The following is a 17,419-nucleotide window of genomic DNA, read 5'->3' on the forward strand; positions in this document are numbered from 1 at the left end:
ATTTATGAGGACTTTTATGGGTGTTTCTGTTTTTGCACTCAGCACTTTATGACATTTGCACTTTTTGCAATATTCAGCCCCCCGCTGCAATATTCCTGATCTGGTCAGAAGCCTGCTGACAAAGAAAAATAAATTATTTTTGTTTGTTTGTTTGTTTGTTTGTTTTGTTGACTGATTTTGTTGACTTTTGTTGATGTTATAGTTCAAATATTAGAATAAATGAATAGATAAAAAAATAAAACAGTGATCTGGAATATTGAAAGAGGGAAAATAGGGATGAAAATTGCAAAAAAGTGTGCAAATGTCATAAAGAGCTGACTTCAAGACAATGACAGTAAAGTTGAATCTAATCTAATCTGCTATGAACTGTAAATAAAATATGGAATTATTTATTGTTTTGATTTACTTGTTAGTAGTTTAGTAGTTACAAACATTTAAGACAAATTAGTAGTAGATTATATAGCTAGTATATAGACAGATAGAGCCATGCATATATTGAAAAATATAAAAGTCTATATGTGTCTATATGTGAATGTATTATTTAATACATATATTATATTGCTGTATTTTTTTTTTTTTGTCAGATAAGGGTATATGCCAAATGGAAAACACTTGTCTCCATAATCTTTACTTATCAACACTGAATGCTGTAACCCAGATGAATGAAAGCGGACCTTTGCCATAGCTCTTGTCTTTGATTCAGAGATCCGAGGCATCAGTGATCTCATTCACAGGCTCACCCAAGGAAGTAGACTCAACGTGACTTATAAAGCTGCTTTTCTGGGTTAGGGTTAGGCATGTGCCATGCCTGATGCTGATGTTTGCTCTCAAAAACTGGACTTGAAAAGTAAACAGGTTTATTAATTCACATTTCCCATCATTCTCAAGAATATACTCAAAAAAATCTAAAACACCACTTACAAATCCCCTGGAGGGTGATTTCAGCTGAGCAGTGAAAAGATGCTCACACCATCACTCATCCCGCAGTGAGTCCAGGGAGAGGTAGATAGAATGGTATAGGGCTCCTCAATGCCAAATGCCAGGCACGACCCAGAAGAGGAGCACCCAGATGATTGGGTCTATTAAAAGCTTTCTCGTCCCGTGCCCCAGCCCAGTGATTGATCTCCTCTGACGTGTCCTTTTACCCTCTGTCACATTAATAAACTACGTCTCTGCTGAGAGACTGACAGGCTGCATCCTCCTCCTGGAGAGGAAGAGGGAAAGAGAAGGGAGAATGAGTGGAAAAATGAGAGATGGAGGGATTAGGAGACCAAGATAAGACCATAGAAAAGAAAGAAAGAATGAATGAATGAATGAAAGAACAATATAGGGAAAGAGACAGCAAAAGAATGAGGAGTAAGATCAACCAGCACCTGTCATTGATGGCAGGAGTGTCACTTTTATTGCTGATCATTTCAGCAGGATAGCCCGAGTCATGATATCCATCATATCAGTCAGGTCTATTACAATGACATTAAATAATTCTCCCATTTCATGATAAAAAAATCCCCTTTTACAAGCTTTAATGTTCTCCTGCTGGTTTAGGAGCCGACTCAAGTGAAACCTATGTCATTATGGCAACTGAGATTGGAACAGCTTGAGGGATTCCTTCTGGCTATTTTACAGAGGATAATGTCTGCTGTCCTTTCTGCTTACACTGCTTCATCGCTCTGTAGTTGATGCCAGCATGGAGTTTTACTACACAGCAATGATGCTGAGCAGTTAGTGCTAACAGTGAACCAAAGAAAAAAAATGGTAAAGAGGGAAAGGTATTCAGCTGTAGAAATGTGGCCTCAGTTGATCTGTGTCAAAGACCAAGGCTGACAGAGTGAGAGAGCAGAGCTTTTCACACCAAGCTGGCTAAGACGCAAAAAGGGGAGGACGTTATCGCACTGGTAAAACTCTACTTGCTGTTCTCTCTGTTATGTGTCACTGTCCATCGTCTCTGGTGTAGTAAACCATTAATACTTGAGTGAAATAGAGCTATGTCACTCAAGCACTGGATCTTTGATTTAAAAAAGGCAGTGGATTTTTAAGAAGCTGGGTCAGACTGTGTTTAGGGAGCAGCTTTCCTGTTATTTTTTGTTCAGAGGTTCTTTAACTTAAGCCAAATGACAAAATACAGTGTACAGGCAAATGATCACATTACACAGGACACTATCATGTAGGGATCACAGAACAAGAGAAAACCTCTGGAAGGGGAAATAAATAATGTTGTTACGGCAATACTAAGTGGCAGCCCTATTAGTTTAGAGTGACAGTCATCAAGGAAGGCCAATCTATCATGCTATACTCTGTAATATATCAGCGCCCTGCCGTCACAGTTTCATGAAAGCTAGAAAACTGTTCTGGCTGAGACGTAATCCCGGTGTGGCCAACAGAATTCCTAAAGAGGTCGATACCTCAGAACATTTGCTGTGTATTGCTGCGACAGTTCAAGATAAAGTCAGAAATAATCTCATAGCATGGCGTTGTGGGAACAGGCTGGGAAATTCTATCATTGTTGCTTGGCGTTCTTGGTTAAATTTAATACCCTGTGCACATGACAACTTGCATTACAAATTCTGTGTCTGTGGTTTGTCCCATGCGATTTAGAGGACATAAGAGGATGTGCATACATAAGCCTGCAGATACTATAGACCCAGAACATAGCTAGCAGGCATGTATGAATGTGCCTGAAGTTAATGATGCTGTGCTGCAGCTTGTCGCAGACAGTGTGTCCCTCAAGGACTGTGTGGTAAAGTGTAAAGCACTCTTGATTCAATAACAGGGTGAGATATAGAATTAATACAGCTTATCTTGTGAAACTAAAACATAATTGGCTACTAAATTTAGTTGTCTGCAAACACCACTTCATGCATAACAAGCCAAAACTGTCCTCAGGAGATATCTTAATAAAGTGTTATAGTTGTAGCCTTTTTTTTTTCCAATTGTGCATTGAGTTTAAAGGATTATAATTTGACCTTGAGTTAAACCTCAGTCACAAAGCTGGTGACATACTTGAGGTGTGTGGAAAATTATCTGAATCTCTGGACTTAGGCACATAGGCTGAGACTTTGACTCCAGGTGAGGCAACTCAGAGTGACTTGTGATATTCATTGACAGTGAGTGTTAAGCAAATCCCTGTACACATTTCTTGTTGATTGCACTCTGCTTTGTTTGCTCTCCCACCAGAGCTCACAGCTACTGAGGGACAATCTCTATTGACAGACTCTTCATTGAAATTCTATCAGGACTGTGATTTTGATTGCTTAAGAGAAGAAGCACAGCCTGCACTGCAAGTCAAAATGCTTTAGCAAATCACAGTTAGGTGGCAAATTGTTTCTCCTGGACACGACAACTGCATTTTAATGTACCAGAATACTAGAATATACATTGCACACCCACAAGGGTAAACTGTGCACTATGGAAGACTGTTTCCCCAACATTAAAAGCAGCTAAAGTGTGAGATTTTCTTTTCAAAAATTATGACTCAACTCAAACTGACAGTTGCAACTTAATATCTCAGAACTGCTTTCTTGCATTTAAAAAAAACAGTTATAATATAGTTGCTACAGAATGAAGCTACCAGCTATACGACTCTTGCAAATTAATGCATAGAGCTATAAACTACTGCAACTGTTAAAAAAAACAACACACATTTCTGAGATATTAACTAATAACTGACTTTTTTGATCTCACAACTTAGTTGTGTTTTTTCATTCGGTTTTTCAATTGTTCGTGCAGTGCAAATATCTTCCATAATGTATCTATTGGGCAGGCACTCACAAGAAGCAGGAACATCCTCTAATAAAAGGTATGTTATAGATCAGTGTTCCCCAACCCAGTCCTCAACAATCGCCTGTCCTGCAGGTTTTGGTTTCAGCTCTGGTCTTGCATACCTGACCCAATTAAGGCCCATGCATCTTCCTACATGCCCTGTTCAGGTAGATCTGCTTCAACCAATCAGCATGAAGCCTTTAAATGGATCAGGTGTGAAAGAGCAGAGCTGAAACAAAAACCTGCAGGACAGGTGGTCCTTGAGGACTGGGTTGGGGAACACTGTTCTAGATGACTCACTTGGGTCCTGATCCATTAACCAACACTGACCTCAGCTGCATTGAGATGAGATCAGCCCTTAATTAATCCTCCTTCAAATATAACTTTTCTTCAACTGGGGTCAATTAGTGGGGGTTGACCCCACTAATTTTAACCTCCAAAAAATGATTATAATAATAATAATAAAAAAAAATTATATCCAAGTGTATGTGTCAGGTAGTTTATGCTTCTTGCTGACTACCTAAATAGAAAAAAAAAAAAAAAAAAAAAAAAAAAAAACATAACCCCCCACTCCCCTTATACATCAAAGTTCTTGTGGGACTCATGTTTTCCCATGCCCAGTGTCATGTAAGCTATAAGTCACTACTACAGGTATGGTTATGTTCTGTTAGGGCTCTGAAGCAGAGGCTTTTTGAAGAGTATAAATGATAATGTTAATGTTATACAACTAAAAAGCCTGGGGTCAAATTGACTCTCAAAGATACTGATGCATACAAAATGTGTACAGACACTGAGAATATATCATCATGTTAATTTCATGTTTACCCACTTGACCTTTACACTGAATGGGACCAGACAGACCAAACAGAAAATACGGGTTAATAACAGGCAACCATAAGCCTGATAGTTATTGTAAACACAATGCTACTACAATTACACTGCACCAGGTTCCAGTGTTGTTACTTTGCATATGGATCTATTCTATTCCATTCTATTCTATTCTATTCTATTCTATTCTATTCTATTCTATTCTATTAGGTTCTATTCTACAATGCGCATGCGTAGTTCGCTGCTAAGGAAGAAGGGAAAATGTCTCTTGCGAGGTAAGTCGTCCGACAAAGCCGTTTGTGGTTGTTAGAAAAAAAATGTAGTAATACATTATAAACATCTGCGCCACATCGTCGGTAGAAATGACGTGACTAGTGTATAAGAATCATCTAAACGATTCAGTCTGAGAGTTAATCGTTGTGTGGGATCGTTACCTAATCGTTAGCCAACGTTACCTTAGTCGAAGCTAATAGCATTAGCTAGCTAGCGTCCGGTAACGTTAAACGTTCGTCTTCAGCTAGCTCGCTGTCTTGCACGCGGCCCTCTTCGTGGCTCTCTTGCTAGTTACACATGTTTACTAGTTTACAACCGACGTGTAACACAACCACTGCTATGTATTATTACATTAAAACTTTGTCATTTCGTTTGCGTGGTTATTAAAGGTCTGTTTGAGTAGATTAAGCCTTGTTTATGTGTACAACCGCATTACTGGCTAAAGTTAGCTAGGCCTAGCTAACTGCAAATGGGCTAGCATAGTCACAACAATGAGGCTAAAGCTGTGTACGTGTTTATTTTTCTATCCAGCTTTTTACCGGCGCCGACCCAACTGTCACAGGACCAGCTGGAGGCAGAGGAGAGGCTCCGGGCACAGAAGTCCTACTCCACCGCCCTGGTTTCCTCCCGCAGAGAGCCTCCTCCTTACGGGCACAGAAAGGGCTGGGTGCCCCGCTCACTTGAGGTAAGTTAGTTTTTGTGATCATATGAAAGCACGCCACCAGTAGAAAAATCCACTCTAAAGTTCAAAACATGGCTGGGATAGAAAGGGAAGTGTTACCTGATGTTTTTGGTTGAAGCTGATGATAACTTCTGTCTCTGCTTCCACATCATTATTTACACAGGCCATTGCATTTTCCCGTATGTTTTGCGGACAGTGGCCACTCAAAACATTGATGTGCCTGTTTGCTTGGCTTTTTTCTTTTCTCTGACAATGATAATTTCCTACTGTTGTGGCCTTACACTGGACATAGAGGCAGCAATACTGCCAGCAAACAATGCGTGATAGTAAGACCATTTTAATTTTGCCTCCATCACATCATCTTTTCCTGACTATCTGTGTTTCTCTAGGACTTTGGAGATGGGGGCGCTTTCCCAGAGATCCATGTGGCCCAGTTCCCTCTGGAGATGGGCAGGAAGAAAAAGACCTCCAATGCCCTGGCAGTGCAAGTGGACGCAGAAGGGAAGATCAAATATGACGCCATCGCTAGACAAGGACAGGGCAAGGATAAGGTATGTACAGGCAAATGAGTGCTTTATAATTGTCAAACCTGACAGAGTCTTAAGGTTTAAATAGTAAAGGTTGGCTTATGTTTTACATTACCCACCAGTGACTCTCTTTCTCACACACACACACACACACACACACACACACACACACACACACACACACACACACACACATACATGATTACCATTTAATACATCTAACCTCTAATATGTGTATTCTAAATTAGTGGTGCATATCACATCATGATGACATTACGTCAAGATGACCTGTTTATGTTAAAGTTGTTTCTAATTTTTTGTGGTTGTGTATGTACAGGTGATCTTCAGTAAGTACACAGACCTCCTCCCCAAGGAAGTGCTGAACAACGATGCTCCAGAACTACAGAGGCCTGACGAGGACGCCATTAAAGAGGTGAGGTGCAGTGCGCTGTGGAGGAGTGGGTTTCTCTGTTTTTTGGGAAGAACAAGGCATGGATACTTTACCATTATATTGTTTTTTACTGTTAAGAAAACAACATTCTGTGTCCAGTTTCCCCTTTGGGATATTTAAGTGTCACTATATCTAAAACTCATTACAGATATTAAATGGCCACTTGGTCATAGTCTACACACTTGGTCAGTGTATTTTTTCTGTTTGAAAGAAACTAGACAAATGTATCTTAACAGTTAACTTCTTTGTGTCCTTTTAATCTGCAGCCAAGTTCAGTTAGAAATAGGCTAGTTTTGATAAGTGTTTTATTGCTTTTGGCCATTAAACTTTGTTTAATTGCAACTCAAGGTAATACAGAAATGCCTTGAAGTCTTATTTACTGTAACACTGAAGTAGTTGCAATTCATAGTTTAGTATCATTGTTTTCTTTTAACTTGGATACTGAGGTGTACGTCTCCTTTATAGCTGACAGAGAAGACCCGAGCTGCCTTGGACAAGCAGGTGTCTCAGAAGATCGCTGCTGCCATGCCTGTGAGAGCTGCAGACAAACAGGCCCCTGCACAATATATCAGGTAGCCCATTTATTATGGCTGGGTAAAAAAAAAATAATCTTCTTTTGTGTTTATGATGATGTGTTGTATGGTAGTCCATATGACCAAAACCAGTCTTATCATTGTTAGTTGTAGACCTTCACGTACACATCACAACAGTTCTGACCATATGCATGCTACTGTTTGATTTTAAATCACAACGGAGCGAAACAAATTGACAAAACTCATGGCTTGTCACAGTACTTTGGCAATACCTGATTAGACAATTGTAAGAAATGTAATAAGGTATGCTGCAAACTGCTATCAAGCTTATCTGCCTCGGTCCCTGCAGAGAAAATAACGGTGTCAGTGTTCATTGTAAGCACACGTTTCCCTGTCTGATGTCTCATTTTTGACTACCTGCCCTGCGTTTTCCTAATGACTTGTGTAGGCCAAAGTGATAGGCACAACCATTTATCGGTATTTGTGACTAAGAACCATCATTGTTTAACACCCATTGTATTATCATGAAAATACCTTGTATTATGTGGCTTATTAGAGCCCTACGCTTAGTTATGTGTACCAAAACAGATTTCCGGGACTGGTGATTTTAATCAGCTAGCATGCCTTGAAAATATACAACAGCCTGTGCACTGTGCAGAGGATAGTCTTGGCAAAATGAAATACTGTGATATTTGTCAAAGCTGTTTTACTAACATTATAGTCTCTATGTGTGAATGTAACAGTTCCATGTTTAGTGACAGTTCTGTTTTGTCTTGTTTTTTGTTTTTTTGTTTTTTTGTTTTTTTTCTTGTTCTTCTCCTTAAAGATACACTCCATCCCAGCAAGGAGTGGCCTTCAACTCAGGGGCTAAGCAGAGAGTGATCCGCATGGTGGAGATGCAGAAGGACCCCATGGAGCCTCCACGTTTCAAGTATGTAAATATAACTGTATCAGAGTAACTTCAGCTACATGTAAATACCTGTTTGCTAGAGTATACAAGGTGTCTGCAGGTCTTGAAAAAGCCTTATGTCTTGAATTATATTAACATATATGGGTGTGTTATCATATAATTTTAGATTATTTTAATTTTATTATAATTTGAATAGTAGTTCAGAAGCCACATTGGTCTTTCTGTTCTTAGATGTATAATAGCTCCCAAAGTAGTTTTTTTTTTTTTTTTTTTTTTTTTTTTTCTGGCATTGAACGTTAACTATATTAGGAAGGAATGGACAGTTTCAATTTTTTTTTTTCACAACTCCAGTAATGTCAGTAATTTATAAAGTTACAAGTTACTTGGTCCCCAATAGAACGTCTCTATGTATTAGGCAACAGATATTAGCTAACAAGAAAATCTCAACAAAATTCACATTAGTAAGCCCAATCACATCAAAAAGAAACAACTGGCTGTGAAGCATAATTCTTGTGAAAAGGTGAAAAAAAAAAAAGAAAAAAAAAGTCAGCAGGCAAAGAGGTTGCAGGACTAGTGTGTTGTACCAAACTTTTGTAAATGCTTTACATTCCACTGTCACCATTTGATTTTGTTCAAGGCCAGTTTCTTTTTTTCCTCCATAAAGAGTTTTAATAAATAACTGGCAGTTTCATTCCAGTTTCCAGGGTCTCATCTGTGGCTAGTCCACATCACTGTGTCCGTGTCTTACAAATCAGTTTCTGCCCTGCTGAATGCACAACGCGCCACCATTGAAACTCAGTCAAAAATAAGGCATTCATTTTAAGCAGGACCTTGGCTTTTACTTGACTGAAGTTAATAAGTAATTTTAGCAAATATTAAAAATTATGCACTCTAAAGAATGGAAAAAAATCCAGTTGTTAAGTCTGTTTCAACTCTAGCTCAGGTAATTGAATACTCCATTAATCATGCTGTTAAATTACAGGGGGAACTCGTTTTTGACTTGTATCAGATGGAACAATAAACTGTCCCTTTTGGTTGTTTTTTCCCTCACTGAAGCTAATACATACTCACCGCTGATAACAGGGTTTTCACAGCTTAATTGAGGCATTTCATGATGATGAAAAAAATAGAAATGTGATGTGTATATATGTATGTTTCAGGATTAACAAGAAGATACCCCGTGGACCTCCCTCACCCCCTGCACCTGTCATGCACTCTCCAAGCAGAAAGGTAGACGTGGGTTTGCAAGAGCTTTTGAGAATGAACAAATAAATCTTATTGGCTGGAAAGTGGAAGAGCACATTGCAATATTAATAGTTTTTTAAAAGTGTTTTTATTTATTTTTTTATTATTTTTTTATTTGTTCTGATTCAGTCAGAAGCTGCTCAATTCAGTTTCTTTTTGTGATTACAGATCAACAAGTTTAGACTGGTGAAGCCAGCATTTTGCTTTTAAATACACCTTCATCATGTATTAATATATTGAAATCAGTATGAGCAAGGACAACTGCTTGCATCATCTTTTAGCTGTTAAAGTTTCACTAATCTTACCATTTGCTCTTTTAGATGACAGTGAAGGAGCAACAGGAGTGGAAGATTCCCCCTTGCATTTCCAACTGGAAGAACGCAAAGGTAATTTGAAGCAGAAGGGGAAAAAAGCACATTTTCTTGGTTGATTTTTGAAGGGAAAATAGCTTTTTTGTTTTGTTGTGGAACCTCAGGTCCCTTTCTGTTCATGTCTCTGTCTTGATCTGTCTGTGATTTCTCCCAGGGCTACACCATTCCTCTGGACAAGCGTCTGGCTGCTGACGGCAGGGGGCTGCAAACAGTTCACATCAACGAAAACTTTGCCAAGCTGGCCGAGGCGCTCTACATTGCTGACAGAAAGGTACTGCACTCTGGGTATATGTGGACTCCATAAGCGCCGGCTGCCAGCCAGATGGCCAGACATCAAAGCGTTTCCAGCCGACTACTTTCTTACTGTTTTTCTCATAGCGAGTTGTTTCTTGCACTGTTGACATAAGGTGCTTTGCATCTAAATGAGCGCAGCCTATGTCTTGAAAGCAGAAGCTAAACTGTCACTCACTGCTTGTTTGTGTGTATGTTACATGCTTGTCAGTCACACGAGTAGTAGGCAAGACAGGTAAGCCACAAATGTGCAGGTCTTGCTGGCTTAAATCCAGATGATTTTCTGTTGCAGTGTTGCATTTTTAGACAGTCCCAGCACACTCACAGACAGTTGTACATAAAGACTAAAGTTCATTGTCCAGCTTGATGGACGACTCCTTTTGGTCAAAATCTAGCTGATTATAGCTCATTGTCTGCCTCACTGCAGAAGGAAGAAATACTGTCTGTTTTAACAGTGTCTTGCTCATGATTTATGGATCTGGGAAATTAAAATCTGCAAATATATTTCCAAATTTACTTCTCAGCCACATGTTTTGCACTCTTAGTACTAGGGAGCTGTGAGGATATAGTTGAATAACTGATTTGGACATTTGTGTTCTCACAAACGGTGTGAAAGAGGCTACAGATGTGTCTCTGACAAGAACATTAGCAACTGGCTACACCCAGCAGGACAATGCATGCACTAGTGGAAAACACCATGCACTGTTGGCCCCAGTGGATCCTGGTTTCACTCTGTTCTCCAGCATTGTTGCCACCCCAAAATGTGTAATATTTGTACATATTTACATTGTCTTACATGATCAGTAGTGTCGCGTCATATGGTGTATCATAAATTGACACCCTTACACTTACCTTATTGTTTCTTATTATATTGTTCATGAAGAAATTATAGTAATACTTTGCTGTTTCTCTGACTGGAAGTCACTTTGGATAAAATCATCAGCTAAATGAAAAATGTTTGGGGAAAAAACAGTAAATTGGGGCACATTCAGATGAGAACAGCACCTCTGACTCTACTTTTTGTCTGTAGGCCAGAGAGGCAGTGGAGATGCGTGCCCAGGTAGAAAAGAAGATGGCCCAGAAGGAGAAGGAGAAGAAGGAGGAGAAACTGAGGGAGCTGGCCCAGATGGCGCGAGACCGCAGGGCAGGCATCAAAGGTCATGGAGAAAAAGGTTAGTCCCCCCCCCCCCAAAAAAAAACAAAACAAAACCTGATACTGCCAGTGACAGATGTATCTGTCTGGCCCCAGTCCTTACATTAATGTACTTTTATTATATGGACACCTATGACTGTCTAATGTGTATATATAGATTCATGTTACATTTAATGTGCACATTTTGCGGGTGTTTGTGGGATTATCTGTGAATCTGTAGAGCCGACTCAGTTGTCAGTGCTGACACGAGTTTCAAAGCTGTAACATGATAGTGTCAACAATAACTGTTGAGTGTTTGACAGGACCAGCAAACTGTGAAATTACATTTCTGCTTCCCTACTACTTACTCGCACACATCATGGGAAAGAAAGTTCAGTGTTGCATGTTTGTGATTTTGGCATAATGGCCAGTTGAAGAGATTAACTCACACCAAAAGGAGAATGTGAATACAAAAGTCAAAAAAAGTGTGTATTTTTGTAAAACAAAACCTCAAGAGCATTGCTCTGGAATCCTATCATTTAGGAGAAGCTGTTTTAAATTTGAACAGACCCCCAGCTGTCAGCTGTGTTTTCACTGACCTCTGACACTTTGTCTCTCTCTGTCTCCGCCCCTCTTACTCTATCAATCCTCTGCTCTCCCCTCCTGCACCCCATCTCCACCCATCGTTCCTGAAAAATTGTGTTTCTCCACTCTTCTCTACCTCTTTTCATCTTTACCTGCAATCCACCTCCTTGGCTTTTCTTTTCACTCCCGCTCTCCTCCTTCTGTCCTCATTGTTCTCTTGGCCCACGTCACTCCACCACGTCCCTCTGTCTGTCTCCCACTTCCCTTGTGCTTGTCTCTCCTCCATTTCTGGTTTCCATCACGTTCTTTCTCTCTCCTCCCTCCCTCTCTATCCATCCCCCCACCCCACCCCCCTCACACGGCAGGTGGTGAGGACAGTGAGGCCAGGGAGCGTGAAGACATCCGCCAAGAAAGAAGGAAAGAGAGACAGCACGACAAGAACATTTCCAGAGCTGCTCCCGATAAGAGGTGCTGGACACGCACTTTTAACACCCCGCATTTGTACCCTTACCCCACACACACACAGATGTTCCTCTCACTGCTGAATCATGCATGCAGTAAAACTGAACAAATGCAGCAGGATCCAGCATAGCACTCAAGCGCTAACTCTTGTCTGCAATGATCCAGAGACTTACATGCACATGTGAGATGGGTCATGTGTGGGTGTATGCGCGCACATCATCAGTTTGACAGTTGATGTAATTGTGGGTCCATGTGGGCGTCGAAATGAAAATAGGGGGAGCATTCATTACAGTTACAGTTCCAGCTGTCAGAAGAAAGAAACCTCATTACTTTGGACTGCTTTCTATTTAACCCTGGAACAGCTGTTTGTTGAAGGACAAATAGCTAAGATTTAAAGTCAGTCAAATGAATGAAACAGTTTTTTCACCTTCTCCATTGCACATCATAATGTGCACCATATAGACATCCACTAAATGCAAAAATATGCATCTATGCATCTTCTAAAACTATATTTTATTTAAATTTATTGGTACAGCATTGTCTTTTTGAGTGGTCACCTCAAAAAATCAAGACCTTTTCTCAAGATTCCACAGTTGCAGTCCTGTTAGCTAAAATCTTATGCTGATTAGTTTTCCTTACGCAATCCCCATTCTCCTAGCAGTGATTTTACTAGTCATCAATGTCAAGGTCACTAACAATTGGTTTGTGTTCACTCACAGGTCGAAGCTACAGAGGGACCAGGACAGAGACATCAGCGAGCTCATCGCTCTTGGTATGCCCAACCCACGTTCCTCCAGCGAGGCACAGTACGACCAGCGACTCTTCAACCAGAGCAAGGTGATAGCTACTGTTATGATGGCGAATACAAATTCACACGATTGCTTTTACTGAATTATGTAGACTTAGATAAAACATCAAAACGGAAACATCTACCACTTGGCCAGAAGATAAACTTGCCTAAGCCAGGTGAGATGTGCCGGCTTCCAAGGCTTTTGACAGAGCTGCCTTGCTGCATTTAAAATCCTTGAAGCATCCAGTTCTTGTTACAGAATTGTTAAAATTCACCTGCATTGGCGTTCCAAAGCACTGACAGATTGGTTTTTCATCAGGCTTAAGCCAGGAAAGTACAACTGGAACTCCTTCAGATGTTACTTGTGAAGGACACACACAAATAATCTGCATGAAAATTAAGGTTAAATGGTGATGAGGGAGAGCCACTTTAGGGCTAGAGAAACTTACTTCTTACCTCAAAAGTTCCAGCTGTTACTATTTTGTGCACTTAAAATGTTTCTGTTTCTTGCCTCCCCAGGGTATGGATAGCGGTTTTGCCGGCGGCGAGGATGAGACATACAACGTGTACGACCAGCCGTTCCGCAGCGGCAGAAACATGGCCCAGAACATCTACCGGCCCAGCAAGAACATTGACAAAGACACCTACGCCGATGACTTTGACACACTCATGCGCAACAACAGGTAACAGTTAGTTGAATTACGGTTGGATGGATGTATTTATTGACTTGCCATAATTAGCTTTTTACATGTTTACATACCTGAATAGGACTACACAATATGGACAAAAACATATCCACCCAATACCCTTATGTGGACATTGTAGAGATTTTTAATAAGCAATTATTAGTTAATTAATTTGGTTTAGTGATTAATTTGGCTTCATGGCTTTGCGATGAGGAAAAATGATTTTCCTAAAAATACTTAAGTCTTGAACAGCTTGAGATATGGGCCTCATATAAATACCGCCCATGTGTTATGTATAGACAAGTATGTTGACACAGACATTTTTGTTAATGAATTGGCTTAATTACATCATTAGCATAACTGGTTATGTTTCATATATCATGGTAGTAATGGCAGGACATCAGTCAGCTTAAGTACCTCTTGTTTCTCAAAGAAGAGTTGTATTCAAAGATAGGAAATGTGAAATCTATATTTCTACACTGGATTTTTTTTTTTTTTTTTTTGTATTCTGTAAAGTTTTATGTATTCCTCCCAAAATAAATTGAATAGCCCTAGGTTGTTCCCAAATATCCAGGTTGAGATCACTGGCTCGTAACGGTTATCCATATTTATCACGCGTGGGAGTCCTTTTCTAATTATCAGGCTCCTATCAGAAGTGAGGCCGCTGAACCTGAACCATTTAACAAGTCACTGTTAACCTATAAAATCATTCATAAAGGCCTGGAACTTTTTCGAGGTCATTCCAGCTTTTACTTCCAGGCACAAGGCAAGTGCGCACATGATGTCCCAGCAGGGGCCCTTGTCCTCAGGGCAGCAGTGCCACACTCTACTAGTCGAGCGTAGCCTCCTCCATATGTTTGATCGCCAGCTTGTCATTGTCTTCTAGGAATGGCTGGCTGGCTACAGGGTGCTACGGCACCATGCACACGCATTATGACAAATCTTCATTTTGAGCACTGTTCTTCGAGGCATGAAAACATCATGGAAACACCAATATTTTTCTGTTTTATTTTTCTGCTCATGGTGGAATACCTTCAGGCGCTTTCACATCTGTTGACCAAAAACCAGCTTCCCCACTTCAGCACCCCTTTGCCCCCTCTTATGTTTTGAGGGACACCTGAAGGGCAAACACAAAATGTGCTGCACAGTCTCACTCTTTATTTTCCTGTTCACCCCCCATCAGGTTCGTTCCAGACAGGGAGTTCTCAGGTGCCGACCACGGGCAGAGGCGAGAAGGGCCGGTGCAGTTTGAGGAGGATCCCTTCGGTCTGGACAAGTTCTTGGAGGAGGCTAAACAGCACGGCGGCTCCAAGAGGCCTTCCACCAGCAGCCGCTCCAAGGACGACTACCACGAGAAGAAACGCAGGAAGGAGTGAGAGCATCCAAGAAATGGAGGGAGGTTGTCTGCAACATCTTGGACTTACTATCCAAAATCCTCTGTTAAGAACATTTTCCTCTCAGTTGGAGAGAAAGTGTTACTTTTTTTTCCTTCCTTTTGTTGTACGTGTGAGATACTCTGCATCTATTTTGTAGTTAATTTGTTGTTTTTAAATAAACAAACCCCACCAGAAACTTAGCAGGAACTATTACTTCTTTTTTCACTGAATCCTGTTGCAATGGAAACGGCGTTATGTGATGACTGCTTTATTTAAGCCACCAGTGTACCTGTGAGCAATGTTGTGGCCCGTATTTGATACCAGATATGTACAGCATTCCTGTAAATCAAGTGGATTCTCCCTAGTCTTTCTGTGATCTATGATATTTTGAAAGGTTATGACTTGCTATCTGTAGGGTGTAATAAAATCCCTGCTCTATATTTCTTGTACAGTACTACCAATGGAATAAATTTCTTAGCGTGAAATCAAGATCCGTCTTTGTATTTCATGTGGAATAGAGAAATATGAGTGGCATGGAAACCGTGCTGATTTGAGAATTAAATGTTAAATGTTTGCCCCTTAAGGCTAGTTAGTCAGTCCAGTACAGAGTTGTTTAACTTCAACTCGAAGAGCATAGCGGGAAGTCCATTAGTTATGTAATTGTTATATTTTGCTTATAGTAGTTTTTCCGTATTTTAATCACTTTCTGAATAATGTGTCCCATTTACATAGATGATTAAATACCCAGAGTGTATTGAGAGAAGCCATCAATTACAAAGTGTTGAGCGGTGACATTTTCACCAGAAGTAGGGTCTGCGATTTATGTCATGATTAGAACAAAACTGGTTCCATTAATTACAATTAATTATGATTTATGCAGTCTGACAGTTTTATTTTCCTGGCCCCCGAAACTAATCAACTTGGTATTACACAGCCCAACAGACTTACAAATCTCTGCATAATGCCATCTCTCACTCATGCCTGAATTAGTCTCAGACAGTTGGCTTATTCACATGATTTATGTTTTCTTCAGTGGACATTATTTTTGTTATGGCTTCCCATATTAGTTCAGTGTCTTGGACCTGCCTGCTTGGTTTTACTGCCCATCTTTCACCAGCAGCATAAAAATATGGTGATGTGTGAAATACATAATAAAACAAGCAAATTGAGCAACCAAGATGCAGAAGGTGTCAAACTCGTACAAGAGTTTCAGATCTGTACCACTTAAATTTTAATTTTGTTTAAACGCTGGAAATGGGCAGTGCACTGGTGATTTTCTACATGTGCCAAGTCAGAATTAGCTGATGAAGCCAGTTATCTAAGCATTTACAATCCTAAAACTCTGGAAAATTTGATGAACTCAACTAATAGCAGAAAAGGACATACTTCCTGAAGCAAGCTGCTGCAAACTCTGGCCAGTTTTTTCAAGGTCATAACAGATATGAGATATAGCAATATAGACGTTTAACTGCAAGCTTACCACCAACTGAATGAAATCCTCTCTCAGTTCAGAAACAACGATACTTGTGTTTTATTAATAAGGCAACTTTCAGGACAACAGAGTTCAGTTTTTGTTTTGTTTTTTTCAGTTGCCCATGTGGAGTTCCTCATGAGCATGGTCTGCAAATGAACTCCATTGGTTGTCAAACACAGTTCTGGGTGCATCGAGGTAAAGAGGTTCTATATTTATACCCAATAATAACAGTTTTACAAGCTTGTGGTAAGCATTGCTCAGTCTGAAAATACAGTGTCCACCCATATGCATCAGAGCATGCATGCCTGATGCATTTCACCATCCCTCTGAGTTTCACGCAATCCGAACCAGTGAGCCGTCTCTGATATGACACCCCTCCCTAAAAGGAGTGTGTTTTTTCAAGTTTTTAGATTTAATGGCTGTACCTGACATCGTATTGTTGTTTAAGTGATGATTAGCTGGTGCACCAATCATTTGTTTTGTTGTTGCTGCCCTGTAGTATCTTATTACCATGTGTGTAAGCCGTGCAATCATGGGATGAATGCATGGATGCTCTACACTCCTACCAGCAGTGGGCAGTGCAGCCTGAGTTAATGTAACACCACACCTTGGGCGCATCCCGTTACCCTTAAAACGCCCCCTACTTTCCATCACTACCTCCTCCTTCCCTTTGTGAGCTGGAAACTGGGTTGGGTGTCACCATCTTGCCGGCAGTCCCAGTACAGTAGGAAACAAATGAAGCAGTTTTAGATCATCCTAGGAACCTTTGAGCCAAGGAAACAGAGGAGGATCCTATCTGGAGGTGTTTTATGAACACCACACCCAGTTCTAATCAGCTGACACACACCCAACCCCAGTTGAGAGTTAATTGACCACCATACAGGAGGACATGGATTTAGGAAATGTTAGATTTTTTTTTTAACTTTTCAAAATATTGATTGTGATTTGATTTTCATTTTTATTTATTCAGCTGTCCTGCATTGTTATAATCCCCACACATATAAAACACCATATATATAATATTCAATAAAGGACTAATTCAAA

At 40.2% G+C, this 17,419-nt stretch overlaps 1 protein-coding gene across 1 annotated transcript; it reads left to right on the plus strand.

Annotated features, from left to right (window-relative positions):
* The first annotated feature begins 4,797 nt into the window (after positions 1 to 4,797).
* snw1 (SNW domain containing 1) lies at positions 4,798 to 15,037 on the plus strand. Its single transcript, XM_030047483.1, has 14 exons — positions 4,798 to 4,862; positions 5,392 to 5,545; positions 5,932 to 6,093; positions 6,407 to 6,502; positions 6,986 to 7,092; positions 7,880 to 7,984; positions 9,124 to 9,193; positions 9,529 to 9,594; positions 9,734 to 9,850; positions 10,901 to 11,042; positions 11,953 to 12,055; positions 12,769 to 12,886; positions 13,359 to 13,522; positions 14,709 to 15,037. The coding sequence occupies exons 1-14, from the start codon at positions 4,849 to 4,851 to the stop codon at positions 14,899 to 14,901; spliced, it is 1,611 nt and encodes a 536-aa protein (XP_029903343.1). The 5' UTR covers positions 4,798 to 4,848; the 3' UTR covers positions 14,902 to 15,037.
* Positions 15,038 to 17,419: the final 2,382 nt, after the last annotated feature.

This window comes from Myripristis murdjan, chromosome 24 (genome assembly GCF_902150065.1).
Source record: "Myripristis murdjan chromosome 24, fMyrMur1.1, whole genome shotgun sequence".
In the NCBI taxonomy this organism is placed as follows: Eukaryota; Metazoa; Chordata; class Actinopteri; order Holocentriformes; family Holocentridae; genus Myripristis; species Myripristis murdjan.

Excerpts from the sequence above, each read along its gene's own strand:
- snw1 (XM_030047483.1), top strand. Across the intron at positions 6,094-6,406 it reads AAGGACAGGGCAAGGATAAG|GTGATCTTCAGTAAGTACAC; the intron begins GTATGTACAGGC and ends GTGTATGTACAG. Across the intron at positions 11,043-11,952 it reads CAAAGGTCATGGAGAAAAAG|GTGGTGAGGACAGTGAGGCC; the intron begins GTTAGTCCCCCC and ends CTCACACGGCAG.